General features: G+C 43.4%; 1 protein-coding gene across 1 annotated transcript in view; it reads left to right on the forward strand.

Annotated features, from left to right (window-relative positions):
* The window catches only part of EFHC2 (EF-hand domain containing 2), a 413,024-nt gene that overhangs the window by 164,779 nt on the left and 226,428 nt on the right, over positions 1–21,817 (forward strand). Inside the window, exon 8 of the mRNA XM_086934106.1 lies at positions 10,879–11,044. Within this exon, the coding sequence (XP_086790232.1) occupies positions 10,879–11,044 (166 nt within the window). The remainder of the gene's footprint in view (positions 1–10,878; positions 11,045–21,817) is intronic.

The raw sequence follows: 21,817 nt of genomic DNA on the forward strand, positions 1-21,817 counted from the left end.
CCACTTGCAAAAGGGTGTTGAGAAAGAACTAGAAATGCTGTTGAAGCATCATTGAGCATTTCACCAGTCCTACGCCATGGCTTTTGCCCATAGTGGTGGTGCCTAAAAAGAACAGTGGAGGTGCAGTGCACAACTATGTTGATATGTGCCAGGCCAAGAAAGCAAGCGAGCGAGAAAGACATCCTGGTGCCCCATTGAAAGACTTGATGAACTGAGATATTCCTTTCCAGTGCTCTGCTGATGTGATCAAAGCTTTAAATGTAAGTGCACAGGAAAGTTTGACAGGCCCTAACAATTTGCATGTTCTCCTTGCAGGCGTCATTACAGCCTGCATGGAGAACATGCCAAGCCTCCATTCCCTGGCCTAGTGCCGATCCATTGCGCTCAGAGCATGCAACGTTGTGATTGGCTCTCAGGAGGTTGGGAGCCGGGTGCTTCCTGCTTCTTTGGCAGAGAAGAAGCAAGGAAGAGGACGCAGGAAAGGCGGGGGTGGCCGGCCAGCAGCCCGGCCTACAGGTAATTTTTTATTTTTTTTATTCCCCTCCTCCCCACACACCCTGCTGTTTACTGGGAGCAGCCGCTACTGACTAGCAATGAGGGTCTCAGTGAATAAATAACCTGACTGGCTGTGTAAACTGGCGCACAGAACCATGAGCTAGCACAACAGTCGTACACATGGTATGGTAAGATTATAATTAAACTCCGCCTCTCCAGATCACCCCGAACCTTATTTTTGGCAGGTTTAAGTAAACCTGTTTTTTCATACGATCACAACCTGAAGATGCTCTCATTAAGTGGCAATACAGGAATAGAGATCGTGTAGATGTGAACTGAATACAGGAAACCCCAATGGCCTGTGTGCAGTTCCAGTCACTTAGATGCAGATCTCATTGACTATAATAAAATAAGCTTGAGCTTCTTTCCTTCCTTAAGGCAGCGCAATGTCAGTCGCCGTGGGTGCGGATTGCGAATGAACTCTGGTGTCGTTTGTTTGATACGCATTACATTGGCGGGTTCAGCAGATGGCGCTGTTGCACTGCCTGCGTTTGAAATTCAACTTCTCCCGGTGCAGCAATAAACACACGAGGGGGCTTGATACAAGCATGTACATTGATAAAAGTTCCACATTATTTTTGGGTTAACACCAAGATAGTTATTGTAATTAATTAATATTTGAAAATCTTTCAAAAGCGATTTTACCAATGCATTCATATATGTGTAAATGCTGAGACACGTGTTTATGTGTTTCTATTTTCCAAAATCTACTACACAAAGAACAGAATTCTGAAATATGTTATCAACATGTTTCCAATAATTGATCAAATACAGAAAGACAGCGTCTGTTGGAATTTCGACATCGAAATTTACAGTAATCGTCTTATTTATTTCAAATTCAGCACAATTTTACATTCCTCCTTCTACATGAAACGGCAGTATGAAGACATATGGTAATGAGGCAAGCCAGTTTGAAACATATATTCTATGGCGTTTCACACCCGTGTAAAAGAGTGGTGGTGTAAAAGTGTAAAAGTGGTGTCATCTGAGTGTTCTCTTGCAGACCGGAGAAACCACATTGACTTGTAAAGACGGACCACAGGCAGGGACGATGGAGTTATGCGGCACTGAAGAACTACATTATGCAGATCAGTTGACCAAATTATACAGCAAAAAAAGATTCATTGTGAAGCATAATTGTTTTGTAATTTTAACACTCTAATAGTGAGTAGGCGTCCCCCCACACACATTATGTGCAATAATGTCCTGAAAGGTGAACAAATGATCCGTCACCACGAGGGCAACATGTTTCCGTTTTCATTTTTTATTACGTTTTGATGCATGTGAGCTGGAAACATTTATTTTTGCTCGAAATCTGAAAATTAGGCAGCGGATGGTGGATTATGTGGCAAGTATGGTTAATCGATAGTTATGTAGAAAACTCTGAGGCCCAGAAGCACACAATTCCGTTTGTGAATGAATGCAGCAGTAACTGGCACGACCTCTGTCTAACGCGATCACTTTTTCGGACTGGACCATCCGGCTCAGAATATCAGAAAGAAAAAAAATGCTTAGAGCACGTTCTCATTCAAACAGCAGCTGAAAACCTGCTGTAGGCACCTTGTTCTGCAGGAATTGAACATGTATTATTACATGGGGAGGTAGAGGATCATTTACTTCCAGGCTCCACGGGTTTACAGTGGGAGGCATCTAACTCAAGCATGTCTGGGCCTGGATCCTAACGTCAGGATTGCCAAAAGCAGGAACATCTATTTCAAAATGTAAAGAACTATGCCATGCAAAAAGAAGGCATAGCAGATACTGCGCCTGCCCACAGCTAGCGTTATTAGAGGCCTTGTCGGTAATAGGTGGCAGGCTTTCTTTGAAATCAGCACACACTGCAAAGGGGAAGGGCTTGTGGAAACATACCCCTTGGGCACCTCCCTCTGACAGGCCTGCAATAACTACAAGTTCAAAGAATATGGAAGAGAGAAATGGGTATAAATCTGGTGTGCGGTTTGAAACATCAAGATGTAGCCATTCATATCGGCCAATATTTGTGCAAAATCTAATGCCAGGATTTCCCCTCCTGAGCTGCTCTAGAATAATAGCGGATGTATGACATCACAACGCATGCTTTTACATCGCATGCTTTTACATCGCAAGTTTTACAACGCATGCCTTTACAAAGCATAGTGTTGAGGGGTGCTGGATAGTGAATAGTTTAATTTACTATTCCAACTCCAGTCCCCGTGGATAGTAGGGAAGGTGTTGGATAGTAAGTTAAATCTATTCCCTATCCTAGAGCGCCCCCCAGGGCAATGTGTTGTAATGGTTTGCGTTGTAAAAGTTGCGATGTAAAAGCACTGCGTGGTAAAAGTTTTGTTGTAAAGGATGTTTCCCATAATAGCACTCAATGTCCAGCTTTGGGATTTAGGGATGGTTGTTCAACTAATTGAGACTATGTATATCAAAATAGGAGGATGGTCTGGGATAAACCGAGCCCTTTATTATGGCCGGGTAGTTTTAACCACATGGCTGCTGCGGGGATTTTCGCGCTGTGCTGGACATTCAGATTTTACATGTTTCATGACGAGCTCAGCTCGTCATCAGCACACGACACCCGTGGGTGATGACGAGATGAGCTCGTCATCAGCATCGAAAGGGTTAAGGCGTTATGTATTCTTCCCCTGCACAACACACTTTATCACAGATGTAATTGTAACTTTATGCTGATTATTTTTAACAGGGCCAGTGGTTCTTATCTGAATATGATATATATGCCCATGGAAGTGTTCTGCTGTAGATCCATCCAAGATGCACTTTAAAAGGTGTCATAATTATGGATCGTCACCTTGCCGGTTTATGACCGGTTGGTTTACACAATGCACTTTAGTACACATTTAAGTAACTGAAGCTAGTTTTCTATTCCAATAGGCCCAAATTGATGCACTTCTTAAATTTGATATGTATGGTATAAATAGGCTTAAGCAGACCCCTCCAAGATGTCCTTTCTTTGAGAAGGTATTTTATACATTGATGTTTATTCGTTTTTAGGTGTTAAGTGCTGGTTGTATTGATGTGACTTAGTTTCATCCATTGGAGATTTTATGATATTTCTATATGCAGTATATTAATGAATTGGAAAACCATGCTGCATTTCTGTAAGAATTTATTTCTTGGAAAAAAATAATTTGACTTGACTTGACTACATGTATAGACGGTCATGTGCCTTAACACACATCTATCAAGAACATCGGGTATGCTAAGACGACTGCAGGCCTGAAAAACATGACAAAGCAGTAGCTCCTCCCTCTCTTCTGGTCTGATGTCAGAGACTTTGGCCTAGGGAACCCCCACTCTAGCAGCGTAAGCTTAGGGTGCCACTGGGCCCAAGGGGCTGGTGAACCGCATCCCACCTAAAAAGTAACTAGTGGCGTAAGACCTCTTCTGTTTGCACGTCTGCTGACAGAATACTCATAAAAACACTATTAGAGAAAAACAGGTCAGAGGCATATGCGCCATAGGGTGAACTGCACATTTACAGACACAAAGAGAAATGATGGTAATAGGTAAAACACAGGCAGAGGGACAAAGAGAAAAAAAATGAGGAAGAGAGAGAAAGGTAGGAAAGCAGAAGCAATGATGAGAGACAAATGATGGGTATAAGGGGGAAAGAAAGAAAATGAATTGACGAAATGGTGGCACAAAGGCAGGAAATATGGAGGGAAAGAAGGAAAAAAAGAAAAAAGATGACAGTAGGATGGAAGGATAAAAGAATGAATGGGTAGAGGAATGAAATGATGGAGAGATTGAAGAGTGAAATATTGTAAGGATCAACAAGTTAAAGGGTGGATGGAAGGATGGAAGAATGGAAAGATAAAAAAGAGTGAATGAATACACATATGTATGAATGTATTAATATATTGATGTATGGATGAGAGAAAGGATGAGTGGGTGGATGGATGGAAATTATTAAGGGTGGATGGGAACGGGTGGGTGGATTGAAAGGGGAAGGGCTAGAGGGATGGACAGGTGAATAGATTGAAGAGTGAAAAGATGGCTGATTGGGTGGAGGGAAGAAGGATGAAAGGGTGGAAGGAACTCTTCTAAGCAGGGCCAGGTTTGCTCACTTTGCATGCTTGGTGAAGTGGGGGGTATTTTCAGTTTTTCGCCGTTTCATTGGTCAGAGGGCTGTCTTATCCAGTCCTTTCCCCAGGATGACTTTGCCCGTTGGTGTCAAGCTTAGATGCGTCCTTCCTAGAGAGTTTGTGTAACATAACAACTCCACTTGACAATGGCATACAGTGAATAGCTACTGGTACCAAACTGAGTCTGTCCTGACTCAGTCCTCCTCCTTAGGACAAAGCAGGACTTCATTGGACCTCTCTTCATGCCTCCGCATTTGTTCCACGCTGGGCTGGGAATGCTGATTATCTGTGTGCTAATACTATAATTCTCCAGTCTGCCTTGCATCTGGGGGGTGTCAGACGGCTGACCTTTATCCCTGTGTGTAGACCCAGAGGTTCAAAAACATAGGCGCTAAGCCAAGCTTGCCTTACCCTGGTGAAGCAGTGTTAGACCTGGCATCATTGGCGTGGGTCTCACTTCCATTTTTGCTGTTGCCTCATGTATTTGTGCTGGTGTCAGATGCTTTGGGCACTGTGCCACTGCTGTCCAGTGCCACAGTGCACGTGCTCCCTATTGCAAATTGATGTATTAATCAGTGTTTCCATGTTTGGCTATTTGGTTTACTTGTCAGACCCTAGTACAGTGCACTGAGTGTGCCCAGGGAATGTAAATCCAAATGCTGCTGGTGGGCCTGCAGCACTGGTTGTGCCACCCACAGAAGCAGCCTTGTAAAATGTGTCTAAGGTCTGCCATTGCAGAGCCTGCGTGCAGTCTGGTACTGTCATGCTGACTGGGCAAGTGCACCCACTTGCCAGTCCCTAAACCTTCCCTTTTCTTCATATCAGTCACCCCTATGGTAGGCCCAAGGGCAGGGCACATTGTAAGTATAAGGTAGGACAAGCCCTGATGTATGTGGTATGTCCTAATAGTGAATTATAGTCATTTTCGTGTTTCACTATTGCAAGGTAACCTGTTCTCCATAGGCCAGAATGGGCTGTTAGAATTATTACATTTTATAATCCTAACTGACTCAGAGAACATGGTAGAAATTCGAGTTTAGTATGTCTGAACTCAGAATGATAAAATACATCTTTTAGTGAAGTTGGTTTTAACATTCTGTGTTTGCAAATACCACCTTTAGAAAGTAGGTATTTGCTTGTCTAACCATTCAAGCCTGCCTCTGCTAGGTTGTGCATTCCTTTGTCTGGTTTTGTGAGTGACAGGGGTGGGGGATCCCAAGAGACAGGATGAGTCAGCCCAGTGGTGAATAGAGAGATCTGCATCTAGATGGGAGGGAGGAGTTGCACCTGAACCTTGAATAGGGCTGTGCCTGCCTTCCCCAAGGCTGGCTCCATCTCCTGGGGAGCGTCTGATGTCTCTGCCCTGCACACTGAAAGAAGAGAAGGAGTCCTGTAAACAAAGTGCTCCAGGACTGTACTTGCCTTCCACAATGCTGGCGCCACCTCCTGTGGGGCGTCTGATATGCCTACCCTGCTCTGTGAAAGGAAAGGAGAAGTCTGGTAAACAGAGTGTTTCAGAACTGGTTTGGACTGGGCAAAGGCCCCTCTCCCCTCAGAGAACAACGGATTTTGGGATATAAATATTGAGACCCTGATCCCATGAAGTTAGATCACTTTGGACTACAAGAAGAAACCTTTACTGAGGAGAGGAACCTGAAGAAACTGAGGAGAGACTATTCCCAAGCTGAAGTTCTGCTTGGGGGATTGGCCTGCAGTGGTTGCCTTACTGCCAAAGGAAGGAGAAAGGAACTTTGTGTACTTTACTTTCAATTTGTGAAGGATCTCCAAGGGCTTGGAAAAGAGCTTGCCTCCTGCTGAAGTCTCAGGGACAACATACTTCTCCCCCAGCTCCCCAGAGTTCTTTGGAAGTGCCTGCTGCTGTTTTGGGCCTTCTGAAGAACTGCGTGTCGCAAGGAGCTGGAAGCGCGACTCATCGAGGAAGAAGCATGTCGCCGTAGATGTGCCTGTCGTCGCAACTCCGAAGGAGGGTGTCGCCGCTGGACCTGTTGCATTGCACCGCATTGAGAGGAGCGTCCCGCAATGAAGAGGAAGCGTGTCGCCGCTGCTGCTGCAACTCCGAAGGAGGTTGTCGCCGCTGTAACTGTCGCATTGCACTGCATTGAGAGAAGAGTCTTGCAATGAGGTTGGAGAGTGTCACCATCACTGTGCCAGCCGTCGCAACTCCGAAGGAGGGTGTCACCGCTGGAACTGTCACACTGCACCGCATCGAAGAAAAGCTCCTCGCATCCCCGAGAGGCGCGCCGCCGTCGGAGCTGCTGCCATCGCATCGTGGATGTCGCTGCTGTAGTTGTCGCATTGCGCGGAAGCTTCACGCATCATGGGAGAAGAGTGTCGCAGTTGGAGCTTTTGCCGTCGCATCGCTGAATAAGGGTGTCGCCGCTGCAGACCACGCATCGAACCGAGAACTTCTCGCATCCCCGGAGAAGTGTGCCGCATCTGGAAGATCTTCACGTCTTTATTTCTTTGTACTTGAACTTTGCCGCATTTCCCTCGCTGCGACATTGCTTGTCGTGGAAGCGCAACGCAACCTAAGGTCCATTGACGCAAAGTGTCACATCTTAAGAACTGAACTTAACTAAGCTAAATCTACCATCTTAAAGTAACAGTATTGTGTATTTTTGTCGTTTATTGTCTTGTTGTAACTCTATATAAAGTATACTTATTTTTGATATAAAAATCTGGTGAGGTGTCCATTTGTAGTGTTGTCACTAGGTTACTGTGTGTGGTCACAAATCCTTTACACACTGCCTCAGAGATAAGCCTGTCTGCTCGTGCCAAACTACCAAGGGGGTGAGCTTGGGTTATTTCAGGAGTGTAATCCCCTTATCACGACTAGAGACAAGGGTCCCTATTTGTCACAAGTACCTACCTGTGCCAACTAGAGACCCCCAAATCTAACAAGCAGGAACAGTCTACCCACAACCTCCTCAGCTGCAGAGTTGATCCAACTGGATGGCCTGCCCGTTCTTGCAGAAGTGCTTACAAAGCTCCACCAAGCTTCCTGCGGAAATGCCTTCACATGTGATTGATGATGGAGGTAGATGTTGAAGACGAGTGAGCATGCAGGAATGTTCAAGCGAATACCTGTTGGCCATTCATCTGTCTGTCTGTTTCTGTATATGGCACATATAGTGTTGGATTTGCTTTGATGCGCATATGTATATGCCTCCTTAACAAGCCATAAGCCTGCAGTACCCATTGCAGATACTGGAACATATAAAACATGGATGTAGCTAGGGGACAACATAGAGCTGGGTCGAGAACAGGCTAATGGAATGGTGGTTAGTGGAGGAGAGTGAGGGGAGCGCTTCCATGGCTTGGCCGCAGAAGCAAACAGGGCTGGGAGTTTCCTTATTGGGGAGGGGTATGATGTGGAGGGAGCTGGGCTGCTGTAGTGTTCCTTAAAGTGTCTGCAGAATCATGTAGGTGTTAGCTGTTGATGAAATATGCAAGAATAATAAGATACCTAAGTGCTATCTGAAGCAAATGATAGAATTTGGTGCTTACAATGTGCAGCAATTTGCATCTTTTCTTTGCCACTTTCTGTTAATTCTGGAAAGATTACTCCTCAGCTACAAAAGCGAGGGAATCTTAATTAAAAAAGATAATACAAAAACCATACTAGGTTTCTTTAAAATGTCACCACTCCTAGTTTACTACCATTTGGCCAGTCCCTCCTTCAAGCAATTGGTCTGTGTGGTGGTGTGGAAAGCTCAAATAGGGAAAGTAGGATAACTGGATTTCCAACCCACCCACACATACAACAAAAAGATCCGAAGAACAAATGTGTCTTTACAACGCATTCTTGTACCATGCAAGTCATTACAGTGACTTGCCTTAAAGAAAGCGTTATTCGATTGATGTTGGACTTTAAGCCCAACCCTGTCACTACTGTTGTGCAGACTGGAGTTGGAATAGTAAATTATACTATTCCAAAGTCCAGCACTTTGCCTAAGGGAAGTCGTTGTAACGACTTGCGTGGTAAAGGAATGCGTAGTAAAGATGCCTGCGTGGTTCCGACCTACAACTAAAATTAAGTCACTATTTTTTTGTAGGATGTTTAGTAATTCACATTTTGAACATGCTAATTATTCAACTCCACCTAAAATGTGAAATGAATGTGAATTTTGTATTTCCAATATCTTGGTCAATTGAAAGCTACATGTGATTGCGACATATCCACCTGCCTGGCCTGGAAAAGTATAATAGGAAAATGCATCCTGCTTGCTTTGACGATTCCATACTGGTCTCCCAATAAAACTTCACTGTCCGTTACAATTCAGATTTCGCTTAGCATTGTGTACAGCCCACAAAGAAAATCATTTATTTGTGTTTGTGTTTGTTTTGATCCTGCTAGAATTCTTTGGGGCTTGTTACCATTTACTATTAATGGGCAATAGATTTACTGGCAGATGTATCAAGATTCCGTTTTGCGTATTCTTAATAGCGATTTATTGCGAATCGCTATTTAGAATTCGCAAAATGGAATGTATGTACAAAATCGCTATTTTTTAGCGATTCCTTATTATTCTTTATTTGCGAATTCGCATTTTGCGAATTCACAAATAAAGAATAATTTCCAATGCATTCCTATGGGCCAGGAGGCCCATAGGAATGATAGTGCAATAATTTTCAAATTGCGAATTCGCAATTTGCTAATCGCAATTTGAGAATTATTTCAAGGGTGCAGGGGTGTCTCAAAGACACCCTGCTGCACCCCTGAAATTCACATGTGTGTGCATGTGACACACATACATGCCCTATGGGCATGTATGTGTGTCACATGCCACCCTCACAAATGCCAAATAGGGCATTTTTACAAGAAATCGCAAATTACCACCAACTACAAGTTGGTGGTAATTAGCGATTTCTTAACACAAATTCGCAATTACAAAATGTTACATACATATCATTTAAGGAATCGCAAACATTGTGATTCCTTAAATGCTATGGCAAAATAAGGAATCTTTTTGTGATTCCTTAAATTGCGATTATTTATTACATACCAAAAAATGCTAAAAGGCTGTTTGCGAGTCGCAAAAGCCTTGATACATCTGGCCCTTATTTTCTTATTCCAATGTTAAGCAAATATTTTGAAATATGTGTATGCTTTAGGAAGGCAGCTACCAAAAAGTATTTTACATTTTGCGTCTTTTAGACTTTTAACATCACATCACGCTTTGGCTCGCCCTACACCCAGTAAGTTAAACAGGGATAGGCAAATCCAATAGCTCTGGTGTTCGTGGGCAGATTTGTGCTTTGCCAATGCGTGTTTGTTTTGTTATGGTTTTTGTAAAATGGTATTGTTTGAGGGAGCTGCCTGAATGTTGACAATACAATTACCAACAGTTACCTAAAGCAAAACATGTTTTTTGATCTCAAACACACAGATTACCATGGTAGTTCCTGGCATTGAAAGTAACTACTTTGTGTGTGTGCATGCGTTCCTTGTATATGAGCAGGATTCTGTCACTAACAGTGAAGTTAGCCAGTGGATGAAGTGGGCTGACCCACTTCCCCATGATGCAGGTTGTAGTGGGTGGAAGATGCATGTCAATGGCACAATAACAGACCAAAGGATGAAGAGGCTGGCTGAAAGCCACTCATAACTAATTATGTTAAAAGTATGCGTAAGTTTAGAAAAATCAAAAGGTGCTGGCTAACACCAGACCTAAAAATGCCCCCCTTGCTGTTTTGCCAAAGAAATGTAAACTATTTGACAAATAAAGGAGCAGTGACCTTCTGACGTTTGTCTTGCAACACACACCAATGGCTGCGAAAAAACAAAAGGAATGCACTTCAGTATAGTATTCACTATCATTCATTGCCTGGCCGAGCTCTCTCTAGGATCTCTGGGGGCGCTGGAGTCCCAGCTGCACCCCTGCTTCCAGCGTCACTGTGTTCTTGAGTACAGTGCCTACTTACCAAGAACAATTTCATACAGTGGATCAGCTGGAGATAAAATATACGTGAGGCTTTTGATTCTTAGAAGGTGCTTTTACCCCTGAGAGAAGGCCCCTACCCTCTTAACCTTTGAACCGAATGTGTGATTGCTGTCTTTCCCCACATCACCAGTAGTTAGAAGGTTTGGATAATGTACGTTTACTGTACTCCTGTAACAGCTGCTCTTGTGTCTCCAAAGTAACTTATGTGCATGCTACTATTAAGTAAAATATTCCTCTCTTGACATTGTTTCTTTTTACTGTTACAGAGGATTTCACACCAGTGCAGCGCAGACCTCCCCCACCACCAACAATAGTAAGGAAGTTTCCACCCTACCACGGCTTTGGCTCTGAAGAGGATTCCCTCTGCTCGTGCTTGAGCGTGGTCCCCAAACCACCCCAGAAAGACTTCAGAAAGTTCATGGAGAAAGACAGGTATGTTCAGCAGGAGTGGTTTCAAGCACCACACTGAGCCCAGAACAGGCCTGCTGGTCACCAGCCATGGGAACCTAAGGAAATATTTCTAGAGTCAACATGGGTGCTGATTGCTTGGTTCATCTCATACTTTCCTCTTATGATCAATTTGGACAAATGACAGACATATTGCTTTTGAATTGGGTGACTTTCCCAAATGGATAGTGCATGGATTGCCCCTTCAGTGGAGACAGATGAGCCAGCACTCAGAGGGGCCAGCACTTGACTGTATACAGCCAGAGTGACGTTTTTTCTCAGCTACAGTGGTGGACACTAAATATGCCATTGAGAGCATGCTGGGCTACTTTGGGGTGACTCAGCTAATTGTTGGGGTGGTAGAGTATGTTCCCTAATCAAAAGAGACTTAGGGGGCATATGTACAAGCCCCTAACGCCATCACAACGTCACCTATAGTGACATTGTGGTTGCAATAGGGGCTGCGCCTTATGTACAAGGCAGCATTAAGCTACTTAACATGGCTTAACGCTTCCTTGTACATAAGGCCCCTTTTCATGCTACGAACAGCGTGAAATGGGTGGACTGTGGGTGTTACGGTGGGCGTTCATTTTGACTCTGCCCCCTATGTACAAGGGTGGCGCTCATAGGAGGCAGCGCCAAAATTAAGACCAGGTAAAACCTGGTCTAAAGTTGGTGAAACGAGGAGAAATGCATTATTTGTGCAGCTCACATGGAAAAAGCAAAATGCCATTGTTTGTTTGTGTACACAACGGTGTTCCTTCCTGTCCATAAAAAAACTTTTTTTTAAAGTTCAATTTTGTCACTTTCATGTGTGCTGCATGAAGCAGCATGCATGAAAGTGACAGAATGGCAGTTCAAGGATTGTTTATGTGCAGGAAGGTACACCTTCCTAAACATAAGCAATCCTTCCCTGCACACAGACACCCTTGCACTCTGTTATGTTATGTTATGCTATGTTATGTTACAGGCATTTGTATCGCGCACGGCTACTCATGAGTGTCCCGGCGAGGGAGCCAATTAAAAAACTGTGGGGAACTCTGCGTCACTGCCGATTAAATAAACAGTAGAGTTTTTAATCTCTTCCTAAATAAACGGGGTCATGAATATTCCGTAACTCAAATTGAAGGGAGTTCCAAGCTTTGGCTGTGTTAAAAGATAGAGAGCTCCCTCAAACTCTAACGAGCCGAAAGCGAGAGATCAATGCCAGGCACTGTGAGGGCGAGCGGAGGTGTCTTCAGGGGGAATAGAAACTGGGTAGAGCGGACCAGATCCATGAAGTGCTGAATGGGCCAATGTGAGAGCCTTAAATTTGACTCTTTGAGCCACTGGAATCCAGTGCAGATCATGCAAATGTTCTTTTACGCTAGACCTGCCCGGGATACCCATCAAAGCTCTGGCTGCTGCATTGTGTACTATTTGGAGTTTATTGAGCTGGTATCCTGTTATCCTGGTAGGCCTATATAAAGTGCGTTGGCATAGTCAAGGTGGCTGAGAATCAGAGCACGAGTGACCATCTCCTTAGCCGACCTGGGTAGTAATGGCAGGAGCTTCCTAAGATTTCAGTGTGCCAAAACACTGACCTGCCAGTTTCTTTCTTTGCGTAGAGACCCAAAGATTCTCCTCAAACCAGACTCCCAAGTTCTTAACTGCCTGTCCTGTAAAACTGGGTAGGGGTAATCTGGCGGCCAAAGAGCTTCCCTAAAATGCTGAGGAAAGGATCCATATAAGAGAACCTCTGACTTATCCTCATTACACTTTAGCTGAGCTGATGCAAGACATTTAAATACTGTTGTAAGACAGTCTTTAGCTTGAGTTGGGGAAGTATCAGTACCTTTCCAGGTGAAGAGGAGCTGGGTATCATCCACGTAAGCGATGATCTTAGCTCCCAGCCCCTCAGCAAGATAAATCAAGGGGGTGACATAAAAGTTAAAAAGTAGGGGGCTCAGAGTGGAACCCTGCGGCACTCCAGTAGTCACCTTTTGAGGGGCAGATGAAAAAGCGGGAAGCCACACTTGCTGTGATCTATCCGCCAAAAATGACTTGATCCAATTATTCTACGCTAGGCCCGTAACTCCAATGTTTGGGAGGAGGGCTAGTAGCAGCAGGGAGTGAGGCACCGTATCTAGGCGTCAGAGAGGTCTAATAAAATCAGAACCACTCTCCCGCCCCCATCCAAACACTCTCTGATAGCTTCAGTTATTTCCACAAGCTCAGTTTCTGTACTATATGTAGCTCTGAACCCAGATTGAGCAGGATGGAGCGATCCAGAAGTTTCTACAAAATTAGCTAGCTGCTTAAAAAACGCTTTTTCACAAACCTTAGCCACGTCCGGGAGAAGGGAAACAGGGCGAAAGTTGTCAGGGTTAGCGGAGTCTAGCGAAGGTTTTTTAAGCAGGAGGAGTTTGGCTTGCTTCCACTCAAGTGGAACAGTGGAGGATTGGAGGGAAATATTAATAAGGATATTAACCTCTGGGTTAACCACTTCTGCAACAGCGGCCAACAGCCGAGCTAGACAGGGATCAGCTGGGGAGCCCGATTTCAGTGATGTCAGGATAATCAGTTGGTCTTGAAGAACGACAGCAGAGAATTCCATCAGGGAGATAGACGAGCTGTGGGCAACCAGGCTAAAAACCAGAGATGTTCAGTGGGAGTAGACTTTCCTGGTCAGTATTAGGTGGCCCAAAACTAGCTTGTATCACCTGGATTTTATCGATAAAGAAACTCAAGGGTTTCTCACAGCATATAGCCGAAGACGGTAGGGAAATATCCTCTGCGCAAGGTTTCACAAAACTTGAACGATTGAGATAATCTCCTTGGCATTATTTCTGGATTGGGCTATGTGTTGTGCATAGTGCGGGCTTTTAGCCCAAAGTATGGAGGCGTAGTATGCTTTCTGCGCAAGGGGCAGTAGGCCAATCTCCAGCTTCATTCTAATTTTTTACAATATCTTTTTTACTTGAAAACCAAGGCTTGGAGGGGGAGATTCTAACCCGCTTAAAGAAGCTGGCTGGGCTAGGTGTTCCACCACCTGCGAGATCCAACTCTTGAAGTTCTCCACTGATCCACCCAGATTTGTGCAAGAAGGAGGGCAAGAGTCTAACAGAGCTAAGCTTAGGGCAGAAGGGTCAATTCTATGTGAGGGTCTTCCTTGAACGTGCCTACTTGGTACATAGGGCATCTGATTGGTCCATGAGAATTCGATCAGAAAATGGTCTGACCAAGTTACTTGGAGGGTCTCTTTAATGCATAGAGGAAAATTGCAACATACCAGATCTAAAGTATGCCCTCCCGGATGCGTGGGGGAATTAATCCATTGAGTAAGCTGGGCAAGGGTCAGTGTATCACATTGCTCCCTAGTGTCACTCACCTCTGCACAATCCATATGGATATTAAAATCCCCAAGAAGTATAAAAATTAGAAAATTGTGGCACCCGAGGGACAATAACTTAAACAAGGGCCTTCAAGAAAGCTCCTGTGGGGCCTGGGGCCTATATACCACAGTGCCACCCAGCATGAAATGAGGCGAGATAATAATAGAGAAGTCGAGAGCCTCTCCTGCTCTGATTCCTGTGGTCTCCCCACGCCGAAAGGTCCACTTGTCCCTAAACGCCACTGCTATACCTCCGTTCATGGCGGTCTGTGTTGGTGCTAAGTTGCTAAACTTAGTGCCATCGCAGGAGGAAATGCAAGGCTGTACCACATTCTTGTAAATATGGTGCAGCCTTTCATTTCAGAAGTGGAGCAGTGAGGCGTTAAAACAGGAAGCTAACACCTCTCTCCTCCACTTCCTTGTACATATCCCCCTTAGGGTTTAGAGGTTGTGTGGAAGTTCTGCAAATTGATGGTTCTGCTGAAACTTAATCTCAGCCATATTGTCAACAAGGTCCAATTGAAGCACATATTCACCTGAACCTCAGGATAGCTTAATATACAGTGGCCCCTGTGCTAGAACAGTCTCACGTCCTTACAATACCTATGTAATTATATATGTGAAGTTAAACATTATATTACGACATCAGTGAAAACCATACCATCAATATTTGAATACAATTTATAATCAGTACAATAAATAATAATAAATAGCAAATCTGTGGTAATCACACAAAAATCGGAACTATTATCTTAGTAATAACCGGATGTATACAGAACCAGCGTTTTAAAACAATTTTGTGCATGGGGAGACCTCATCGCCTCCACAGACGACATCAGGTTCCAACTAGACAACGGCGAAACATCAGCCCTCATCCTCCTGGACCTGTCGGCCGCCTTCGACACGGTCTGCCATCGCACTCTGAAGACACGCCTCCTAGAAGCCTGAATCCAAGAGAAGGCCCTTGACTGGACTACATCCTTCCTCTCCGGCAGAACCCAGAGCGTCCGCCTCCCACCCTTCCGATCGGAAGCCACCGACATGATCTGCGGCATCCCCCAGGGCTCAGCCCTCAGCCCGACGCTGTTCAACATCTACATGGCCCCCCTCGCACAAGTGGCCCGCCAGCACGACCTCAACATCATCTCCTACGCCGACGACACCCAGCTCATCCTCTCCCTCACCAAGGACCCTCACACTGCCAAAACCAACCTCCACGAGGGATTGAAGGCCGTCGCTGACTGGATGAGGAGCGGCCGTCTGAAGCTGAACTCGGACAAGACGGACGTACTCATCCTCGGACCCACCCCCTCAGCCTGGGATGAATCCTGGTGGCCGACCACACTGGGAACAGTACCAACATCCACCGACCATGCACGCAACCTAGGATTCATCCTCGACTCCTCCCTCTCCATGGCTAAGCAGGTCAGCGTCGTCTCCTCCTCCTCCTACAACACCCTCCGCCTGCTCCGCAGGATCTACAAGTGGATCCTGACCGAAACAAGAAGAACGGTGACACAGACCCTCGTCAGCAGCAGACTGTACTATGGCAACACACTCTACACAGGAATCCCAGCCAAACACCTACGACGACTACAACGCATCCAAAACGCCTTCGCCCGACTGATCGTCAACGTCCCCCGCCGCAGTCACATCATCCTCCACCTGAGAGACCTACACTGTCTCCCCGTCAACAAGAGGATCACTTTCAAGCTCCTCACCCACGCACACAAAGCACTCCACAACGCTGGACCAGCCTACCTTAACAGCAGGCACAGCTTCCAGCTTGATTTGCTAATAGAATTTAAATTGAGCCAACATGTGATTCTAAAGGAGTGGATAATGGGGTGTATAAATACTTATAAAACTGTACACATTCTCCAAGAATATCAGTATCTTCAAATATTGGGAGACCTTGACTATAAGTAAAGATTTTATTTTGGTACGTTCTTTCCTAATTTAAGATAATTTGACAGAAATGTTCCCACTATATTATAACCTCCATAGTAACAAGTACTATTCATAAGCACGTAGGCAGAGGCATTATCAGTGGGAATGTTAATTAATTGTAATTTTGCCACTCCTAGATCATGTAAAATATAATTTGAATGTGAAGAGTTATACTGATGTTACTAGTTTTAATACTAGCCACTGAATTAATATAATTTCGGAGTAAATTTTCCTTTTCTTGGACACATAATCAATAATAAATCCACATGCAGTTGCTTTAAAAGTATCCCATAATAATTGAGTTAAGATAGTGAGGTCATTATGAACATGAAAGAATTTAGAAATTAAAGCAAAAAATGAGAAAGAGAACATCTGATAACAAGGTATTGTTGCATTTCCTTCCATTAGTTGATTTATGAACAGGACACACATCAAAATCAGCCACAATAGGAGCCTGGTCTGAAATCAAAATTGACTCAACTGCAACTTAAAAAAGATTTTTGGATAAATGTTTACTAAAAAACAAATGATCTAATCTAGTGAGATAGCCATGGGATGGTGAGAAAAAAAGTATATTCTCTTGATGTGTGGTCACATAGTCTTCAGGAATTTATTAGGAATCTATATGATGTAAATGAACAACATTTGTTGTGCATTTTGTGTGGAACAAACTTTACTGCCTCTTTTTCTATTTAAAATCAGGTCCATAATTTGGTTACAGTCACCTCCTAAGATATCATAATGAATACATGTTTTTCAATGTCTGGTCAAAACAAGAAATCATTTTGATTGGGGCCAAAAGAAATGTTGTTAACACTAAGCTTGGGCATCATCCATATATCTTTATTATCTATTTTCTAAAAAATAAAATTAACATCTAAATATTTCCTACATGGAACAATAGCACCCTTCTTGTGCCCATGATAGACCATATAAGTTTAAGGGCTTCTGTAAGATGGGTTTCTTGCATACTAAGGGCCTGATTAGGATCGTGGGCAGACTCACATCCGCCCGCCACCCTAACAGAGATGGGGACCGCCCAACATAGTGTTGAGGGTCCCACATGCCCAATTACAATGCGACCACCACTGTGGCGGTCGCATTGTGCATGTTTTCCATTGCGGCGTGTGCTGCTGGCTGCAATGGAAAAAAGCAGGTTTTGTATTTACCTGCACTATGTGGCACTTGATCTGGCTGACGTTAATGGGCCGCATGATGGCGATGAGACCACCACCGGCAGCCTTCCGGTGTCGGGTTCACCACCATCATAATCACCCCCTAAGTCATGTTTATACTAGGCATGGTGGGAGAGAATTATATTTTTGTAAGTTTGTTTAAATCTTTGACATTTCAAATAAAACCCTGAATTATAGTGAGCAAACAAAATAGAGGAAAAACACTGATCAATAATGGTCATGAGATGGATTATATATAAAAGAAGGCAAACAAGCTAAGAATATATAGAGAAAAAAGATAAGAGCAAAAGGAAGGAAGAGGATACAAACTAAAAAACATGGAAGTGGAACAGGATACAAGGGTAAAAAGATACACAAAAATAAACAGTACATACCATAAACATGGCAACTAAACATTTACCTATTTGTAGTGGAAAAAAGGGAAGAGAGTGGTAACAGCACCGTCTGAGGATGGCATTCCAAGTGGATAAAATGCACCAAAAGACAATGAACGTTAATGGAAAGATAGTAACATGAGGGCGATAGCGAATATACCTGAAACAAGATAAAAATAAACTTTATACATAGAAAAACCTAAAAATATAAAATAACGAGTTTAAATAGAGCCTAAGAGAGCAACATTGACAATATGTAGAGAATGAAATACGACTAGAAGAAATATCTCAAGAAAAAAATACTTAAAGAAATATTCCAACAAAAACACCAAATGCAAACAGTTATTGAGCTGAAGGACCAGCAAAGCCCATGTACATGCTGAAGTTATTTTATCACCTTCGCAGCAGGGCTAATTCCACCGCAGCAGGAGGGGGGAGGGGTCCGCGCGTGGTGCCGCGGTGCTTGTGACAAACTCGGCTCGTCACACTGCACGGTGGTGCTGTCCTTATGACTAACTGAGCTCGTCATGACCACACCCGCTTAATGGAACGCCCAGCACAGCAGGGGAATTATCCCCACGTGGGCGTTCCAAAGCGGTTATGACGAGTTCAGCTCATCATGAGCACCACCATTTTGCTGTAGACATAGCAACAACCTGTGTAAAGAAGAATTTTAGATCTAACCACAGAACTTGCCTCTTTTTTTGCAGCTTTAGAACTTTAAGTAGATCTGTAAATTCTAAGAACATAAATATAATCCCTTCAGGTTTAGAGGGAGATGATTGGAGGTGTGCTTGCAACCTAGTCTGTGAGTTCTTTTAATATTTAGACCAGGGGAGCTTGGAAGATATAAAACCTAAAGCAAAAAGGTAGTAAAAAATGAAACAAGGTCCTTGCCTTCAGAGTCCCAGGGAAGACCGTAAATGTGAAGAATATTATGTCTATTCCTGTTTTCCAAGTCTTCAGCTGGCATTTTTAGAAAAATGATTTCCTTTTGCGTGGAAGCAACCTTATTTGTCTCATCCAGCATGTCACTAACTCTTGTTCAACATCAAAGAAACAAGATGCCATAGAAGACAACTTTGCATTTAGATTCTAAATCCTTATGTTAGTTTCCTCTACAAACGGGTGGAGAGCTCTAATTTTATCTTCTAACGTCAAAACTGTCCCCATCCTCCTGCAATCAGAATAAAACTGCCAGCACCTGTATTCAAAGAGAGCTGTTACCCTTCATGTTAGGAATCTACCTCCAATATGTCCTCTTGAAACAATTCAGTATTCTATTCCTGGGCACTCAGCCAGGGAACCCTTGATTGCACCAATGACCTGTGTAGTAGAGGAAGATGTATGGGCTGAGTATATTCAGAAATTGTATGCCCCGGGGAGGTTGTCGGATAATTTGGTACCAAAGCAGTGGAGAGCTCAGTAATAAACATCCTTAGGATAATTAGGACTTTAAATTTAACTAGAGCAGCAGGCCCGGATGATATGCCGGCCCTGATATTAAATTCAAACCAGCCTTGGTGGGCGGAATTCTTCTCAAAAATGTTTACTTTAATTCTAGAGCAAGGGCTAATACCTGCAAACTGGAAGGGTGCAATAATAAGGCCTCTGCATAAAAAAGGAGATGTACATGCCCCTAAAAACTACAGGCTAATTAACCTATTAGATATAGGAGAAAAGATTTTTGCTAAGATGATACTCGGTAAGTTAAAAGAGTGGGCGGATCTTCAGTCAATCGTACCAGTGGAACAGAGTGGGTTTAAAGAAGGCCACTCTACGATTGATCATTGTTTTGCCCTGTGGGCCTTAGCTAGGAAATCGATTGAACAAAATGGCAAATTATGCTGCTGTTTCGTCGATTTCCGAGCTGCCTTTGACTCAGTAGATAGAAGCAGCCTTTGGGAAGTGCTAGAAAATTATGCATTGCCGGAGGGCATATTAAATATTCTAAAAGAATTACATAGTGGCAACTGGGCCCAGGTCATTAGAGATTCAAAGGGCTCATTAACGCAGAAAATCCCTGTAAAGAATGGCTTGAGACAAGGGTGCGTTTTGGCACCCTTGCTCTTTTCAATTTTCCTATCAGACCTTCCCGTGGTTTTGGAAGTTGAAAAGAGTGCGAGCCCGCGCATGAATAATAATAAAGTTGCATGCCTTTTATATGCTGATGATCTAGTGATCGTGGACCAAACTGAAATGGGCCTCCAAAGGAAATTAAATGCTTTTAAAATATATTGTGACAAAAAGTTTCTATCGGTGAATATGGAGAAAACAAAGATCCTATGTTTCGGGAAGAGGGTAAAACATTTTAAATGGTTTTTAGGTTTAGACAAATTAGAGGTAGTAAATGAATACAAATATCTAGGCCTGTGGTTTGACAGTGCATTAAAGTGGAATACCCATGTGGCGGCACAAACTTCAAAGGCGTCCTCATCGGTCTGTGGATTGAAAAAATTTAATAAGGACTATGGTGACATGTCTCACAGACCGTTACTAAAGGCATTTGAAGCTATGATACCCCCACAAGTTCTCTACGGCGCTGAAGTGCTCTATCTGAGTGGTAAAAGAGGTTGGGACCGAGAGGAAGGGAAGATAATTAAAATGCTGTTGTCCCTACCTAACGGATCCATGTTGCAAGCTATTAGATTGGAGGTAGGCTTGACGGCATGGGAGGTAAAGGCACAAATGTCATTGCTAAGATTTTGGAAACGCCAGATGCCCGGTGGTGATCAGAAGGTGTCAATTTGGTGCAGAAAGGAAATACAAGCAAGCAGTTTACATTGGGCACGGGAAGTGAGGAAAACCCTTCAGCTAGTAACTGCGCAATTAAAGTTGACCCTCGAACAACCCTTATTGGACCTAGTTTTTACTAAGAAAATGCTTAGGGACCGAGGGCAAGAATATTCCAGATCACAAGATCTGGAGTACCTGAAGTTGAAAAAATCAGTAAACTGGGTAAGGGATGAATGGGAAAAGGATGTCCGATTCCCTTATTTGGATGTGTTACCCAGTAAATGGTTAAGGTACGAAATCATGAAGGTTCGGGTAGGCTTAAATCCATGGAAGATCGACAGTAAATTAAAAGTAGCCCTGATCCAACCTGATGGTATTTGTAAATGTGGCCTAGGTGTGAAGAATGATATTTTACATATATTACTGGACTGTACATGGATTTTAACAGTGCGTAAAATGTTTTTGCGTCCAATATTTTTAAAGTATAAGGTAAACACACGATCAGAGGCTGTTGTTTTCCTTACTGAAATGTCGTTTTTAGATATCACAATTGCGTTGGGGAAATTTTTGAAATCAATAAGAGAAGCTGTAAAGGAGACAACCAAGGAAGTTGGGAAATTTTAAGATATTAAGATTTAAAAAAAATGGAAAATATCAATTTAGTGCTTTTATGGTTTTAAATGTGTACTGAGTGTTAAAATGAACTATGATGTAAAATTTCTATTGCTAAGTGGATCCATGATCTTGTGTATGGTTTATAGACTATTGTCTAAATAAACTTTGATTTTACTACTACTACTACTACTGCTATTCCTGGGCACTCAACCTAATGTTTAGTGCTCTTTTGCTTCCCAGCTCGGTTTGTATTATGAACATAAATTTACAAACATACATACAAACACTAAAAACACTGTAGGGAAGTGAAGTCAATCATGCCAGGTTGCCTGTAATGTTCTAAGCCACGGGTGCGGTATTTGTTCCAGCTATTGGAACTGCTCATCTTTCATTCTAGCCACGTTTCACATAGTCAGAACCCCTTTCAAAGGACCATGGAGTACACAGGGGCTACTGGGCCTAACTGTGGTGGTTGAGGCCTTTTAATCCTGATGTCCTACTATAGATTATGAGT

Source organism: Lissotriton vulgaris, chromosome 8 (genome assembly GCF_964263255.1).
Source record: "Lissotriton vulgaris chromosome 8, aLisVul1.2, whole genome shotgun sequence".
In the NCBI taxonomy this organism is placed as follows: domain Eukaryota; kingdom Metazoa; phylum Chordata; class Amphibia; order Caudata; family Salamandridae; genus Lissotriton; species Lissotriton vulgaris.